This window comes from Myotis nattereri (genome assembly GCF_964212035.1).
Source record: "Myotis nattereri genome assembly, chromosome: 9".
In the NCBI taxonomy this organism is placed as follows: Eukaryota; Metazoa; Chordata; class Mammalia; order Chiroptera; family Vespertilionidae; genus Myotis; species Myotis nattereri.
The window spans coordinates 15,678,248-15,694,892 of NC_138084.1; the positions used below are offsets into that span (position 1 = coordinate 15,678,248).

The window sequence follows — 16,645 nt, forward strand, 5'->3', positions numbered from 1 at the left end:
CAGGGCTAATACTAATGATAGGCCCTCATCTATTGTGTACCAGACGCAGGTTCATGCCTCAGTTAATCTGCCCCGTTAGCCATTGAGGTGGTTGTCATTGGTCCCATTTTCCAGGTCGGGAGACTGAGGCTTGGTGAAGATTAAGAACCCTGCCTCAGGTCCCGCAGCCCACGGATGCACAGTTGCATTCAAACCCAGACCTATCTGATTCCAGAGCATGCTCTTTCTTCTACTTTTTCAAACTTGAAACAAAGGCAGTTACTGGTTTCCTCGTTGGCAGGCATGTCCTTGAGCCCCCAGGGAAGATATTGGGTTATTGCTACTGAAGACTCAGGAGCCCGTAGCTGGCTGGGGTGGAGCCAGGGCTGGGCTCAGGGGTGCCAGGCAGAGCTTTCCACTGCCCTTGCTGGTCTCAGGGTGGGCTTCCCATCAGCCCTTCAGCCTCCTCCATGGGGGTCCTACCCCTCCCAACAACTGAGTTCCTCCTCTTTCCCTCCCTCCAGTCTGCGAGTCCTGTCAGGAGTACTTTGTGGATGAATGCCCGAAACATGGTCCCCCTGTGTTTGTGTCCGACACACCGGTGCCCGTGGGCCTGCCAGACCGGGCCGCCCTCACCATCCCGCAGGGCATGGAGGTGGTCAAGGACTCCAATGGGGAGAATGACGTGCGATGCATAAATGAGGTTATCCCCAAAGGCCACATCTTCGGCCCTTATGAGGGACAGATCTCCACCCAGGACAAATCAGCTGGCTTCTTCTCTTGGCTGGTGAGTGTCCCCTGGGCAGTGCCATGTGAGAGGGTGCCAACAAACATGGAAGGGAACCAGCAGGGGGAGCCATCTGCTGGCCCGGCCTGGCTCAAGAGCTTTTTGCCACCATTCCGGGACTGGTGGGTGATGAATCTTGCAGTCCCCTCGTGCTCGCTAAGGGGCTGCGACCCTTGGTGGCTGAGGGCCGTGCTGAGGAGCTCACCTGGCAGTAGTCAGCAGAATCCGTGGTGGAGCGATTGCCCTGTGAATCCTCCTTGTGGGTGTCTGGTGGGCCCTTTAGTGGCATTTACGAAAGGTTTGTGTACACCTTTCTCTGGAGCTGGTGACTTGGAGCTGGGGACTGTGGGGATGCAAAGCATGACATTCGGCTAAAAAAGCAGTCATGTTAGGTGCTGGGCTGGTTGCTGGAGGTAAAGCCTTCAATAAGACAGGCAGGGTCCTGCCTCCAGGGAGTAGGGAGAGCAGGCGTTGAACAAGTACGTGCACATGCAGTCATTGCTATTGAAGGGGGCAGCAGGAGGCGCAGTGTTCACAGTGTTCGGGGATTTGGGGTCTGGAGCCCAAGTTCATTATGTCGCCCAGCTTTGCTATTTACTATCTACTCGACCGTGGACGAGTCATTTAACCTCTCTGTGCCTGTTCTGTAACAGGATAATCATAGTTGATGGTAAAGATTAAATAAGTCAAACTGTAAAGTTCTTAGAGTTTTGCCCTTAGTAAGTACTCAGAGAACATCAGCTGTTATTATTATTGTGCGCCTACACGAGGGGTTTGGGCAAGACTTTCTTTAGCCTGAGATTGGAAGAGTAGATAGCAGTAATAGAAGGGGATGGAAAAATGCTCCCTGGAGACAGAACAGCTGAGAGACGAATTCCGTGAAGTCCTGTGTGGCAACAGCAATGAGCCCGGGAGGCAGTGCGGCAAGGAAAGGGAGCCCGGGCCAGAGTAGCTCAGTGTGTAGAGTATGGGCCTGTGCACTGCAGGATCACAGGTTCAATTCCCAGTCAAGGACACATACCTTGGTTGCAGGTTCAGTCCCCGCCTCCGGGCCTGTGGGGGATGTGTGGTATGGGAGGCAATCAGTTGATGTGTTTCCCTCGCAATGATGTTTCTCTCTTTCCCTCCCCTTCCACTCGCTAAAAATCCTTACTGGAAAAAATATCCTTACTCCTTGGGTGAGGATTAAAAAAATATATAAGAAAGAGAGAGAGAGAGGCAGGGACCAGATCCTGCTGCATCTCATAAGCCAGGGTCGGTGCATCGTCCCTCCTGTAGGCCAGGGGAAGCCATTGAAGCATTTCAGGCAGAGGTGTGAATCCAAGAATTGGGGTTCTCTAAGTGGGAAGCTGGGATGGGGGTTCAGGTAAGGAAAGATGGTGGTTTATATGCAGGTGCTAGAAGTGGGCATATTTGAGAGAGATTTAGGAGGGAGAATCTCCAAGATTTAGTGGTAGATGGCATGTGGAGGTGAGGAAGGAGGGTTTTCAAAGATATAAAGAGGAAGAATTATCCGAGACAACTCTTAGGAGTCAAGCTTGAACAGAGATGGGGGATGTGGGACAGTAGAGAAAGGCAGGCTAGGGGGTAGGTAGGTCATTCATTATGCATGAATGATCTCCTTTGTGCCCGGTGATGGGCTCGCCCTGGGGTACAATGGTGGGCCTGATCAGACTTGGTTCGTGCCCTCATAGAGTTTACTGTAGCAAAGAGGGAATGGGTAAAAGAATAAAACAAACAAATAGAAAATTAGGACTCTAAAAGGTAATGGAGAGAGTGGCTAAGAGAAAAGTGAACAACCACGAAAATTTACGTGGCCAGAGGTCAGGGAAGGCTTCCTAATAGTTGACTGCGATGGTAGGAAGAGAATACCCACCAGGTGAAGATGGATGAGGGGCACCCAGAAACAGCATATGCAAAGCCCTGCGGCAAGAGAGAGCACAGCATTTTTGAGCAACAGGAAGAAGGCCAGTGTGCCTGGAGTGTAGCCAACACAGGGGCCTAGAGGAGATGATGAAGGCTTGGCCATTATAGAGCCCAGTGGTCCAAATTGGGACTTTTGTTCTTTAGTTTGAGGACAATCAGGAAAGTTTATTCGTTTTGAAAAGGTGACTTTGGCCACAGCATGGAGAACTGATGGGGATGGTGAAGGCATTGGTCAAGAATGGATGCCCACACCCTGTTTAGAGTGCTGTGGTGATTCTCTGAGTCGACCATATCAGAGGCTTGGGCTCGGGTGGGAGCAGAGACATGGAGACCCGTGAAGTGGTTTGTGAACTGTTTTAAAGATGAAAGAGATTTGACTTGGAAATAAACTAATTGCCCTGAGTAAGGGAGAGGGAAGTGTCCAGAACAATCCCTGCAGTGTCCTCACCCCAGCTCAGGGGTGGCGCCTTTCTCTGAGGAGTGGGAATTGCCAGAGGGGTCTGGGATAAGGGAAGGCTCTTGGTTTTGGACTTGTTGAGTTGGAGTGACATGAAGATATCCTAGTGACGATGTCAGGTAGGCATTTTGACATGGGGGTTGACAGCTTGGAAAGGAGGTATGGAAGTGTCCCTTCTGAAGTCACCTGTGCAGAAATGGTCAGAGAGGTCAGGGCGTGGAGGGCACCTCCAGGGAGAACAGGCTGAGTGAGAAAGAGAGGGCTTATGACTTAGCTTTGAGGAACGTCGGCAGTTAGTGGTTCAGAAGGGTTGCTTAATCCTGGAAGGAGACAGAGAAAAGGCAGCCTGCGGGGTAGGAGCCCAGAATGGCTAAGAGTGTCAGATTCTGCTGAGAAGCCAAGCAAGCGAAGGACTTAATAGTGTCCGTGGGATTCAGTGCCAGGGAAGTCATTGGTGACTTTAGCAAGAGCTATTACTATAAGATAATGGTCCTCAATCTGGAGTAATTTGCTCCCCTCTCTCCCCACCCATGGGACATTTGGCAATGTCTGGAGACATTTCTGGCCATCCCAACTCAGGATGGGGCTATGCCATGGGCATCTAGAAGGTAGAGGCCAGGATGCTGCTCAGTGTTTCATAGTGCACAGGCTCGCCTCCCGCAACAAAAAAATGATCTGGCCTCAAATGCCAATAGTACTGCACGGGAGAACCCCTGCAGAAGAGTGATGAGATGGAAACCTTATTAGAATGGAGGTGAGCAGTAGAGTCACGTCTCAGATGACTGATTAGAGATAAGAAGCGAGGAGAGAGACAGGGCATAGGAAGGGTGACGGCTGGAGGGAGACATGGGGTCGAAGGAATTTGTTCATGACAGACTTGAACATTCTTAAGGAACCCAATGAAGGATTCTTAGAGTAGAGATAAGGCATGATGGATAAGCTTTTATATTGCCTGAGAATGTTCAGATGGAGACACTGGATATGGGAAGGAGGTGGGTCAGCATTTTTTTTTTCTGTCATGGGAGGAATATCCTAGCACAGCAGTTCTCAACCTGTGGGTCGCGACCCCTCTAGGGGTCAAACAACCCTTTCACAGGGGTCGCCTAAGACCATCGGAAAACACATCTATAATTACATATTGTTTTTGTGATTAATCACTATGCTTTAATTATGTTCAATTTGTAACCATGAAAATACATCCTGCATATCAGATATTTACATGACGATTCATAACAGTAGCAAAATTACAGTTATGAAGTAGCAACGAAAATAATTTTATGGTTGGGGGTCACCACAACATGAGGAACTGTATTAAAGGGTCGCGGCATTAGGAAGGTTGAGAACCACTGTCCTAGAGGCTTGGAGCAGATGGAGGGGAGTAAGGATAGTTGGCCAGATAATGGCCCCCCCCCAAGGATGCCCATGTCCTGATCCCCAGAACCTGTGACTGTTATCTTACATAGCAGAAGGGACTTTCAGATGTGATTTAATTAAGGATCTTGAGGTGGAGAAATTGTCTCGGGTTACCTGGTGGCCCAGTGTAATCACATGCATATTTGTAAGGGGAGGCAGGAGAGTCAGGGTCAGAAACCAAAGATGAGAAGATGCTCTCCTGGTGACCTTGAAGATACAGGAAGGAGCCAGGAGCCAAGGCCGGCAGGCAGCCTTTAAAAGCCGGGAAGTTCAAGGAAACACATTCTTTCTTGGAGCCTCCAGAAAACACGCAGTCCTGCTCATATCTTGATTTTAGGACGTAGGATTTCCAGAACTGTGAGTTAAGGAATGTGTGTTGTTTTAAGCCACTGTGTTTGTAGTGGGTTGTCACAGCAGTGATAGGAAACTAAGCCAGTGGGCTTATGTGTTTGGGGGCCATCTGCTGATACGTGCGGAGAGGTAGAGAGTGGTGGTCTGACACTGAGGAGAATGGAGAAGACGAGCTCGGGTTGGGAGGAGTGCAGTGGGAGGTGCCCAGCAGATGCCCAGGTGGAGCTGCCCAGAGGCTCACTGGTGTGTGTGGGCCCGCAGCCCAGGGAATATAGGGCAGTGATGGTGAACCTTTTGAGCTCGGCGTGTCAGCATTTTGAAAAACCCTAACTTAACTCTGGTGCCGTGTCACATATAGAAATTTTTTGATATTTGCAACCATAGTAAAACAAAGACGTATATTTTTGATATTTGTTTTATATATTTAAATGCCATTTAACAAAGAAAAATCAACCCAAAAAATGAGTTCGCGTGTCACCTCTGACACGCGTGTCATAGGTTCTCCATCACTGGTCTAGGGGAAACTAAGCAAATAAATGTATGCATTTATGCAACGGGAGCCCTGGGACAGGGTGGCCCTGGGGTCAGTGCTGTGGAGGGTGAGAAGCTCGAGGACTGAGAGCGCATGTGGCTCCGGGTGTACACAGGTCCCGGTGTCCTTGGCAGGGGCAGTTTCACAGCAAAAGCCACATTGCTATGGACTGAGAGGTGAATGAGTGGGAGGCGGGAGAGGGGCCCAGCGAGGATGGCTGGCTTACTTTATAAGTCTGGCTGCTCACTGAGCAATGATTAAATGCCAAGTGTGTACTACATTCCTCCTCACAACAGTCTCACAGTGGGAGGTTGCTGTCCTCTTGTTCAAATGGGGGCACCCAGGACTGAAGAGGTTAAGTGGCCCCCACTCTCATAGCTGGTACATGGTAGACTTGGGCTCCTTCAAAGATAGCCCCTGTCCATGACGCCATGGGGCCTTAAGGAATTCCTTCATGGGGAAGACATGGCAGGAGGTGGATCTGCGAGTGTGGTTATGTGTCCAACCTCACAGACACAGAGCCACTCCCAAGCACTGGGCCCTGAGCGGGGAGCTCTGGGGCTAACAGTAATGCATGAGGTTTGTTCTGTGTTCTTCCAGAACCTGTGGTCCAGCTACGGGGAGCAGGGGCCGAGATGGATGAGGAAGGAGGCAGCTTATTCCCAACCAAGTAATATGCAGGCAGAGTGTTGCTGGTGACTGTAGTGCTATAGGGCAGGGAGGGGGAATTGGTTTTGGCAGGGCAGATTGGAGATGGGTCTTGAAGGATGAGTAGAAGTTCAACAGAGGAGGCTGTGGCTTCTCAGCCTGTAGGAAAATCTCGGGGGGGGGAGAAAATCTAGGGCCATGCCCAGGGCAGTGTTGCTAGGATCCCCCCTCCCTCACCACAGTCAGAGTCTGCACCTGGGACAGCGCAGCCAGGCAAGCTGGGGTCGGTAAAGCAGGCAGCTTCCTAGGTACACAGCCTGGCGTGGGTCTGGGGTCTGGAGGAAAGGGAGACGAGGAAGCCCTGGGGTTGCAGCCTGGTCATAGACCTGCTCCACTGGTCAGGGGTGGGCGCGGCCCATGGTGCCTCGGTGGGGCCAGAGGCCAGAAGGCTGCACCCCTGCAGGGTCCTTCCTAGGACTATGAGCTGTAGCATGTGGATGGGTGAGGGGAGGGAGTGGCTGGAGGTCGCATGTGAAGGCTTTGACCTTCGCGATCCAGAGAAGTGAGAGGCCTTAAAGGCCCAGAGAGAACAAATATGCAAAATGGCTCAAGAGAGCAGGGCCCATGTGTGTGTGTGTGTGTGTGTGTGTGTGTATTGTGTGTGTTGTATGTGTGTGTATGTTGTGTGTGTGTTGTATGTGTGTGTATGTTGTGTGTTTGTGTGTATCTCAGATGGGTTGGATCAGGATCCGGAAGCCCCACATTCTAAGTAAGCTGCATTCATTTGCAAATACTGTCCCAAAGCCATACTTGATGTCCTTTCCTGACCTTCTGCTGCCTTCAGAAACTCTGGCCCCCATCCAACACCACATATTTCCTCCCACAACTCCTCAGCGTGTGCACTGTACTCCAGCAGAAGTGGTGGCATTAATGGCCGCACAGCCATGAATGTTTATTGAGCACTTACTCCATGTCTGGGTTTGCTCGGCACCTTATAGCAAGATCCCATTCGATCCTAGTGATGCCGCCGTGGAGTCGATATTATTCTACCCATTATACAGTTGAGAAAATGGAGGCCAGTGAGGGAGAGCCATTCTCACAAAGCTCACCAGCCAGTGAGTCGCTGAACTGGGAGAGTGTGACTCCAGAACCCACTCTCCCATTCCGCCTCCTGTTCCTCTTCATTTCCCTTCCTCGCCTCACCTTTTCCTACCTCCTGGCCTGGTCGACTGTCCTGTTCATCTTTCCCATACCCTTTTCGTCTCCCCTCAACCAGTGGGCACGCTGGTCCCAGTGCGTGCAGTGTGGTGTAGAGACACGGCCTGGACTTAGATGGACCCAATGGCCAGCTCCACTTTGCGCCTCTCCTTCATGGCCTGGCCTCCTTGGAAGGAGTTTTGTACTCCCTTTAGGCAGTTTATAAGAGCAAGGCCCCTCCTTTGGCTTTCTCAGCTCCGTGGGAATTATAAACTCCATCAATCATTGCCAAGGCCTGCAGGCTGCCCTCAGACACAGCAGGCCGCCGACGATGCGCAGGCACGAGGAGCTTGAGGAGGGCCATGCAGCCATGTGGTCCCGTGAAGGGGCAGAAGAAAGAGGAGGCCAGCACAGGGTTTCTATTTCAGGTTTTTACTTGAACCCAGTCTTGTTCCAGAAGGGATGTAGGGCAGCCTAGCAGGATACATAAAATATAACATGATAGCATATTAAAACTGGGAGAGAGATTAAGAAAGAAAAACAAGGGTGGAGGCCCTAAATGGAGCCAGGAATGAGGCTAATAATGTATACCGTAATGACCTGTATATGCGCTTTTAGTACGTGGGGTCCACATCTGGCAGCCCCTGGGAAGGGCCAGCCTGGGCAGCTGCCAGCGTGTTCTGTCCATAATGTGAGAAGTCCCAGGTAGGTCAGCCCTTCTGGGTACTGACTCCGGACGAGAGACTTCCCGGAGGTCCTCGTGAGGAGGACACTGTGTGGGGTTTGCTCACCTGCTGTCAGTCAGTCAGCCTCTCTGCCGGCCAGACTCCTGCTGTCCTGGGGGACGCAGACGTGAAATGGTGTTGCCGCGTTTTCCATTCCAGCTTCTATCGTAAAGTGGGGATTTGTTTTAAAACGTGAAATTGGATGTGCAAAGGTTCACGGCAGGGCCTCTGAAAACCTCTAAGGAACTGGGATCGATGGAAGTGTAGGCAGACACTTATGATGTCCTGAGATGTCAGTGCCAAGGGGCATTTTTTTACCAAGTGTGGGGAGCCCGGAGAAGGGAGGAACAATGGGCTTGTCTGGGAAGAAAAGAAGGGACAGATGAGGCAGCTGGGGCGTGTATGGGTGCACCAGCGTGAACAGGTGCTTTTCATGCTTGTGGGTTAATTGCTACGAACTCTTTATTTTGGAAATGTCCAAGCCTGTAGAAGAGTGATAGTATAATGAATACCACACACCCTGTGATATCGGCGCTTTGGAAGAGTTTAGGCCACTTGTTTGCAGAATGTTCCACAATTTCGATTGTTTCCTCGTGATCCATTCAGGTTATAGTTTTTTGGTTCAGACATTGTCTTTCTCATTGTGGACAGCAGAAGGCACAGATGTCTGTCTGTCTTTTACCAGATGGTTTTATCAACGATTAATGATTCTTGCTTGTATCAATTATTATTCATAGTTTAAAATGATTTTTAACTAGTCTTCCTACCTTTATTACTTGACTACTCAGTTTGGCCAGGTGGCTCAGTTGGTTGGAGCATCATGCTGTACACTGAAAGGTTGAGCGTTTGATTCCTGGTCAAGGTTGTGGGTTTGATCCACTGTTCAGCCACGTGTGGGAGGGAGGCAACCGATTGGCGTTTCTCTCTTGTGTTGATGTTTCTTTCTCTCGCTCCCCTCTCTCTAAAAATCAGTGATTTAAAAAAAATTTTTTTAAGTGCTCAAATTCACCCCCACCCCCTCCCCCATTTACAATTTTTTTAGTATCAGTATGGACTCATGAATTCTTCTTCTCTTCCATGTGTTCTAGTCTGTTACTGTCATTATTTTTTTTTTTTATGTTTAAATGGCTCTAGAACTGACCAGTGTGCACTTGTTCACACTGGCTTCTTCTTATTGTTTTAGCACTTCCTTACTTTCTGATACAAAAAGGTGTTCCAGCCATCTCTCTTAGGAGCTCTGATTCATTTTAGTGGGTAATGGTGTTTAGAAACCAGGATCTCCAAGTGGTAGGTGTGCACATTGTGACTGGGGTTTCCTTGCCTCTAGGCCTGACCTGGATTTTGAGGGATGAGTTGAAATGAGTGGCCTACAGAGTCAGGAACTGAGGGAACACAAATTGCAAGCTGTGGGCACAGTATGTACAAAGGCCCAGGGGCACAGGTATAATGTTGAGGTTGGGGAAGTAACAGGAAATAGCAGAAGTAGAGTGTGCTTAGAAGGAAAAGTAGAAGAAGATGCCAGAAAAAAGTCACTTTCCTCCTGTTCTAGGATGTTATGGACCTTAAGGTACTCTTGATTCAATAGCAGTTCTTTCCAGGAGTAAAAATATGTACCTGGTTCCTAAGATTCCTCTTAACACCAGAAATATTTAATGAGCTCGGCTTGTATAACTGTTTTCTAAATACTGGTAGCTTGGCTTTTGGATCATAAATAAAACCAAAGATTCCCCCCAAAATATAAAATGCTATTAACCAGCCTATGATTCTCAAAGTCTTCCCAGTGGAACCAAAGCAGACCATGAAAAGCTATGCTGAGCGGCCCAGTGTTTCCCTCTGACCCAGTTCCTGCTTGACCTTCTTCATTCCTTGTCTCCTGAGCACCTCTGCAGCACTGCTGTCCCTCACTTGTGTTCAGGTGACTTTTAACGTTCATGGGGTCCCAACATTGCATTCATTTTATTCTAATGTTACTTAAAAAGGTGTACACCTAAAGCTAGAGAGAAACAGCGCATCTTATAGCTTTTAAACAACGATAAAACCAAGGCAGATTTACAAACATAAAATGAACAAGAACTACACAAACCAGCAGAACTCAAATTAAGAGAGTCAGTTACCGTGTTGGATGATGTTCTCCTGGGACTAGGTTGGCCATGGTGGTGACGACAGAGACAGATTGTTTGGCCTTTGGCGTGCCTATGGGTATGCCTGTGGGTATCTGTATTTTCTGTGTCTCTTTGAAACACTGGGAAATCGTTTATTAGTGCAATGGCCATGATGTGTCTTGGTCTTTTCTTTGCCCAAATGCATCATGTACATGTTAAATTCGCATCGGTTCTTTCTTCACAGGCTAATGTTAAGCAGTAATAACTGGTGTTGTACAGTCAGCTGCCACTGTGTAACAAGCCACCTCCAAATTCAGTGGCATGGAACAGGAGTCAGCCAACTTTTTGTGTAAAAGGCCAGATAGTCAATGTTTTAGGCTTTGTGGACCATGCAGGGTATGTCACAACTACGCAATTCTGCCATGGTGGTGTGAGAGCAGCCACAGGTGGGGCAGGTTCTAGTGCAACTTCATTGATGGGTACTGAAATTGGAGTTCCCAGTAATCTTCACACGATGAAAGTGTCTTCTTTTGATTTATTTTTAACCGTTTGGAAATGTACAAACTATTCTTAGCTGGTGGGCTCGACAAAAGCAGGTGGCGGGCTGGATTTAGCCTGCAGGCCATAGTTCGCTGACCCCAGTGTAGAACAACAGTCATTATTCCTGCCCATGTATGTGCCGTTGACCTGCTCGGTGGACTTAGCTGGGCGTGGCTGGGCTGCTCTGCCTCCGGCTTCAGTCCAGGGAATGTGGCTCCTCCTGGTGGAGCCAGGTGTGCTCCACGTGTGCTGGTTCTGGACTCATATCATTGAGGTATTCATATCTCGGGCTGGAGATTAGGCGCTTGAGCTTTGAAGTCCTGGCCCCATGATTAGCTGGGTAGCCCTGGACAAGTCACCTGGCTCCCTGGGAAAACGCTTCTGGCAAAGGCAGAGGCCCTGGAGGGCAAGCCCATCCTCACAAGCACATTTCAAGTCTTTGCTTGCATCATGTGTGTTAACATCCCATTGGCCAAAAAAATAATCTGGCTGAATCCAAGGTCAAGGAACAAACTACTGCAGAGTCATCCATCCGGCCAAGGGTGGTAGGGAGGGGCAAGAACTGGGGCCAAGAATTCAGTCTACCACAAGTGCCAACTCGGTCACAGCACCATACTTTTGTGTGGATGGAAGTCTCGTGGTTAGTCCCTTATGTTGATATTTTTAAATGAAAACATTGAATGAAAAATTCTTAGAACTTTCAGATCTTGAGACTATATCCAAAGACCCTACGTTGAGAAACAACAATTTCTAATAAACTTCCTAGCTTTAATCATAGGGAATTTGGGGTTTTCTCGTGTTTGAAAGTTCCTCCATTAGAGGTCTTGTCTGATCTACACCCCTGGAGCCTATTTCAGAACCCCTAAACCTTGGTTGATCCTCAACAAGTGCTAGGTCGGGTTGTTGCATGATGATAACACAATAGCAACAATAGCTGCCATTTATTGGGCATTAAGAGATTTGTGTGTCTTTTTAAAAAATATATTTTATTGATTTTAGAGAGGAAAGGAGAGTGGGGAGAGAGAAACATCAATGATAAGAGACAATCATTGATTGGCTGCCTCCTGCACGTACCAGACTGGGGATCGAGCCCGCAACCCAGGCATGTGCCCTTGGCTGGAATCGAACCCGGGACTCCTCAGTCCACAGGCTGACGCTCTATCCATTGAGCCAAACAAGCTAGGGCAGATTTGTGTGTCTTAACTCTACATCCTCACAAGCACACTATGAGTTAGGTACTATTGTGTTCCTGGTACAGATTGGGAAACTGAGGCTTAAAGAGCCAGGTGACTTGTCCAGGGCTACCCAGCTAATCAAGGGGCCAGGACTTCAAACCAAAGCTCAAGCTCCTAATCTCCAGCCCCAGATATGAATATCTCAATGAACTTGGTCCCCCAACTCATGTGGGAACCTCCTGTTTCTCTAGAGAATACTTTTCAGGCCAAAGATATAAGATTGTTGTTTTTTTTCTTAACTGATTGCTGCTGTTGAATATGTGGCAGATTTAATTTTTTTAGCAGCTTTATCGAGATATAAGTCACATACCATACAATTCACCTATTTAAAGTGAATAATTCAATGGTCTTTAATATATTCGTATATATGCAACCATCTTCTTAAGAAGAAATGCTGTCTTTTAGCTGTCACCCCATCTCTTCTCCCCACTCCCTTCCAGCCCTAGGCAGCCACTAATGTACTTTCTGTCTGTATAAATTTCTTTGTGCTGTGCATTTCATATGAATGAGATCATACAGTATATAGTCTTTTGTGACTGGCTTCTGTCACTTAGCTTAATGTTTTCAAGGTTGTAACATGTATCATTTTTTCTGGCCAAATAATATTCCATCTCATAGAAATACATTTTTTTAATCCATTCACCAGTTGATGGACAGTTGGATTGCTTTCACTTGTTAGCTATAATGAGTAATGCTCCTATAAACACTTGTGTACAGGTTTCTTTGTGGGCTTATGTTTTTATTTCTCTTGGGTACATACCAAGGAGTGGGATTGCTGGGTCACGTGGTAACTCTGTATTTAATCATTTGAGGAACAGCCACACTGTTTTCCAGAGTATCTGGACCATTTTACATTCCTACCAATAATATATGAGGGCTCTGATTTCTCTACATCCTTGCTGACATATGTGGTTATTTGACTTTTTAATTCTAGCCATCCTAGCCTGTCCATGGACAGCAGGTTAGGGACCCAGATCTGAATCATCTCAGAGGCATCCCTACAGCTTAAGTGTTCCTGTGTCTGGGTGTAGCAGATGCCAGAGTTCAGGTTCAAATTCTTTATCTCCCTGCCTCTCTGTTTGCTGGACTGGGAAGTGGCTGGAGAACAGAAGTGATGCTGTCTGCCTCCTGGGGTTCTGGGAGGAGCATCTGAGATGTGAGGTACGAAAGCACTTTGTCAACCATGAATGGCTTCACAAATCATTTTTGTGAACACTCTGCTCTAAGACGAGGTGTAGGGCTGAAAATCAAAACGTTTTATGGGTTTGATGGATTCCTGGAAAGTTGCAAGCAAATCAGGTTTTTGAAAATCCAATCTCCGCAGCATTCGGTTATGTCATCATTTAGGAGAGGCCAACAGTGAATCCTCGATTGCGGCAGACATTCTGTGGCAAAGCAGAATATTCCTCCCTATTAAATGCATGTTCACACAGCAAATTTGCTCAAACCAGAGGAGAAGATGGGAGTTCACAGAGGATTCCAGGACCTTTCTGGTTGATTCTGACAAGGTCATTCGGGGGAGCTTGTGGGTAGCATCCCTCACTCCGCAGAGTGCTTAAGAGCACGGGCTGTCCTGGCAGAGACCTGAGTATGAACTCCAGTTTCCCCATGCATTTCCTTTGTGGTCTCGGGCAAGTTACCTAGCAACCCTGAGCCTCAGTTTCCTAATCTATAAAATGGGGATGATAATAGTAGCTACTTCATAGAGTTGGGAGAATTTATGAGACAGAGTACTTGGCACCATGGAATTGCTCTATGAATGGCAGCTGTTGATGTTTTAGTATTGATGCCTTTATTAAATAATACCATGGTCAGGATGAACATTATGGCTCACATGGACCATGCTTGACCCAGGAGGCTGAAACTCATGCTTTCATGTTATTTTCTGAGGATCTTAGTGTTAGATGACTTTTAGAGGTCGTTTAGGACAGATTTGCACTCAGTGGAGAAATCTTTCCTTCAGCCTCAGACAGAGGGTCACTCAGCTACTGCTTAAATTCCTCTGGTAACAAGGAGCTCACCACCTCACACCACCAGCATCTTCCAAGTGCACGCTGGTCCTGGTCCTGCCTCCCCAGTGTGGCAGTCCTTCCTACACTGATGATGGCTCTGCTTTCTCTGGCCTCTTCTTCTCTAGGCTAAGGGATCCCATTACCATGCTGACCATCCTTCTCTGATGAGGTCCAGGTTGTGAAAGTCCTTCTCGCATCTCAGTTCTCGGAGCATGGGCTGGTCTCAGAGTTGCCAGGCTCAGAGGGTCCAAGGAGTTGAACTCCAAGGATAATAAAAGGGAGGACTCTGGGAAACCAGGCTTCTGGGGGCTTGGTCCCAAGCATCTGGCCCTGGGTGGCCAGGATCATCTCAATCCAGGACGGGAGGACCATATCCTGATCTCCATTTAGGGTAGCCTGGGCTCATCCCTGACCAATGACATGGTCTGCATGCCCTGTGTGACCCTGCCAGTCGCTGCTCCCTTTGCCCACAACACCCTGGCTCTCCTCTTCCTCAAGATCTCAGCTTAGCCCTCGCTGGTTTGGCTCAGTGGATAGAGTGTTGGCCTGTGGACTGAAGGGTCCTGGGTTAGATTCCAGTCATGGGCACATTCCTGGGTTTCAGGTTCAATCCCCAGTAGGGGGTGTGCAGGAGACAGCCAATCAATGATTGTCTCTCATCATTGATGTTTCTATCTCTCTCCCTGTCCCTTCCTCTATGAAATCAATAAAAATATATTTAAGAATATTTTAGGGAAATAAAGGACCTCAGCTTAGATTCCACATCCCCAAGAAGGTCCTCAACTGACTCCCAGGTACAGGGCTGCAGCTTAGAGTTCCCATATTCCACAGAATTCCTCACCACAGTACTGACCAGGTGATATCACAGTGTATCCCCCTGGACTGTGAGTTTTATGAGAGCAAAGACCTTCGTGGCTGCTTCCTCAGTGATATTTATTGAATGAATGAGTGCTTAATTTGAGAAAAATCCTGCTTGGTGGGAAAGATAAGCCAACAAACATCCTTCAGTTAATCTCTGGATCTGAACCCAGCAACAGAGGTCGTAGGCAGCTCCCAGGTCCCACACAACTCCCACCCAGGCCTCTCTGCCTGTTGACGCTGCAAGAAAGGCTGATTACAACATCCCAATATTGAGCTACAGAAATCCCATCGCTCAGAATTAATCATAACTAACATTTGTTCCCTTCACTAATAATCACTATCTTGATCATAGTCCTAATAGTAATCATTTGTTGAGTGCCTTCTACATCAGTCATTACAGCAGTGCTGTGAGGTTGGCTTTTAGTCCATTTTATAGATAATGAAACTGAAGCATGGCCAGTGAAGTCACCTGCCCAAGGCCGCTCACCTGTAAGTGGCGGGGGAGGAGGGGGGGGGAGGCTGAGGTTCTAGCCAGTTCCTCTGGCTCTATGGCTTGTATCACCCATACAAAGTATTCCTGCATTTGGCTTCTAGGTCTATAGATGCTTCGCATTTGCCCCTAGGAGAGAGAGGAGTAATCAGAAAATGATGATGGATAGGGATAAAGTATGGGGTTCTATGAGATTCTAGGAGAGGGTCCTTGAAGACTGGGGCATTGTCTGGGGAGACTGCTGGGGAGGGGAACTGAGCTGCATGTTTTCTCTTGTTGTCTGAGAGTTTTAAACCACAAGGTAGTATCCTATATAATAAAAGGGTAATATGCAAATTGACCCGTACAGCAGAATGGTTGCTATGACACGCACTGACCACCAGGGGCAGACGCTCAATGCAGGAGCTGCCCCTTGGTGGTCAGTGCGCTCCAACAGGGGGAGCTCTGCTCAGCCACAAGCCTCTCCCTGGGAATGCTAAGGATGTCCGATTGCGGGTTAGGCAGGGAGCAGGCCTAAGCCAGCAGTTGGATATCCCCCGAGGGCTCCCGGGCTGCCAGAGGGATGTCTAACTGCCAGCTTAAGCCCAGTCCCCCAGGGAGTGGGCCTAAGCCGGCAGGTGGACATCCCCCAAGGGGTTCCAGACTGCGAGAGGGCACAGGCAGGGCTGAGGACACCCCCCCCCCCAAGTGCACGAATTTTCATGCACTGGGTCTCTAGTCCTATATAATAAAAGCCTAATATGCTAAGTGTCTTGTCGGCCGATCGGCCGGTCTACCAATCAAAGTGCAATATGCTAATGGTATGCAAAGGCCGCTCAACCACTTGCTATGATGTGCACTGACCACCAGGGGGTAGATTGTCCAACCAGGGTTAGCTTGCCTCTGGGGTCTGGCTGATCAGGACTGAGCAGGATGGGCCAGACATGCCCTGGAACTCTCCCCCTGTCCCTCCCCAGCTGGCCAACCTCCCACGTCTCTCCCCGGCCCCAATCATGCATCGGTGGGATCCCTCAGCCTGGCCCGTGCCCTCTCTCAATCTGGGACCCCTCAGGGGATTTCAGAATGCTGGTTTCAGCCCGATCCCGCAGGCCAGGCTGAGGGACCCCACAGTGCATGAATTCATGCACCGGGCCTCTAGTGGTCTCATAAATAGACAAAGCAAAAGCCTCATCGCCCTCATCTCTTTCCTTCAATCCAGAGGTAGAGTGAGAGTTTGAAATATATCTTCCAGCCATTCAATGCACATATCAACAGAGGCATAACAGGGTGCTGATAAAGGCTTAACAACCTGCCAGCGAGGTTATATGTCCCAGTTTCCTGGGTTTACATAAATGCTCCCACCATGGCTGATTTCAAGCTGCCAAGATAGAGGCACTGCACGAGTAGAGGG

General features: G+C 48.6%; 1 protein-coding gene across 2 annotated transcripts in view; it reads left to right on the forward strand.

The window, feature by feature from the left end:
* Positions 1-16,645, forward strand: part of PRDM11 (PR/SET domain 11) — a gene marked incomplete at its 3' end in the record, with an annotated part of 43,944 nt that overhangs the window by 646 nt on the left and 26,653 nt on the right. For both annotated transcript variants that reach the window (XM_081100364.1, XM_081100365.1), the window contains exon 3: positions 504-766. In XM_081100364.1, the coding sequence (XP_080956490.1) occupies positions 504-766 (263 nt within the window). The remainder of the gene's footprint in view (positions 1-503; positions 767-16,645) is intronic.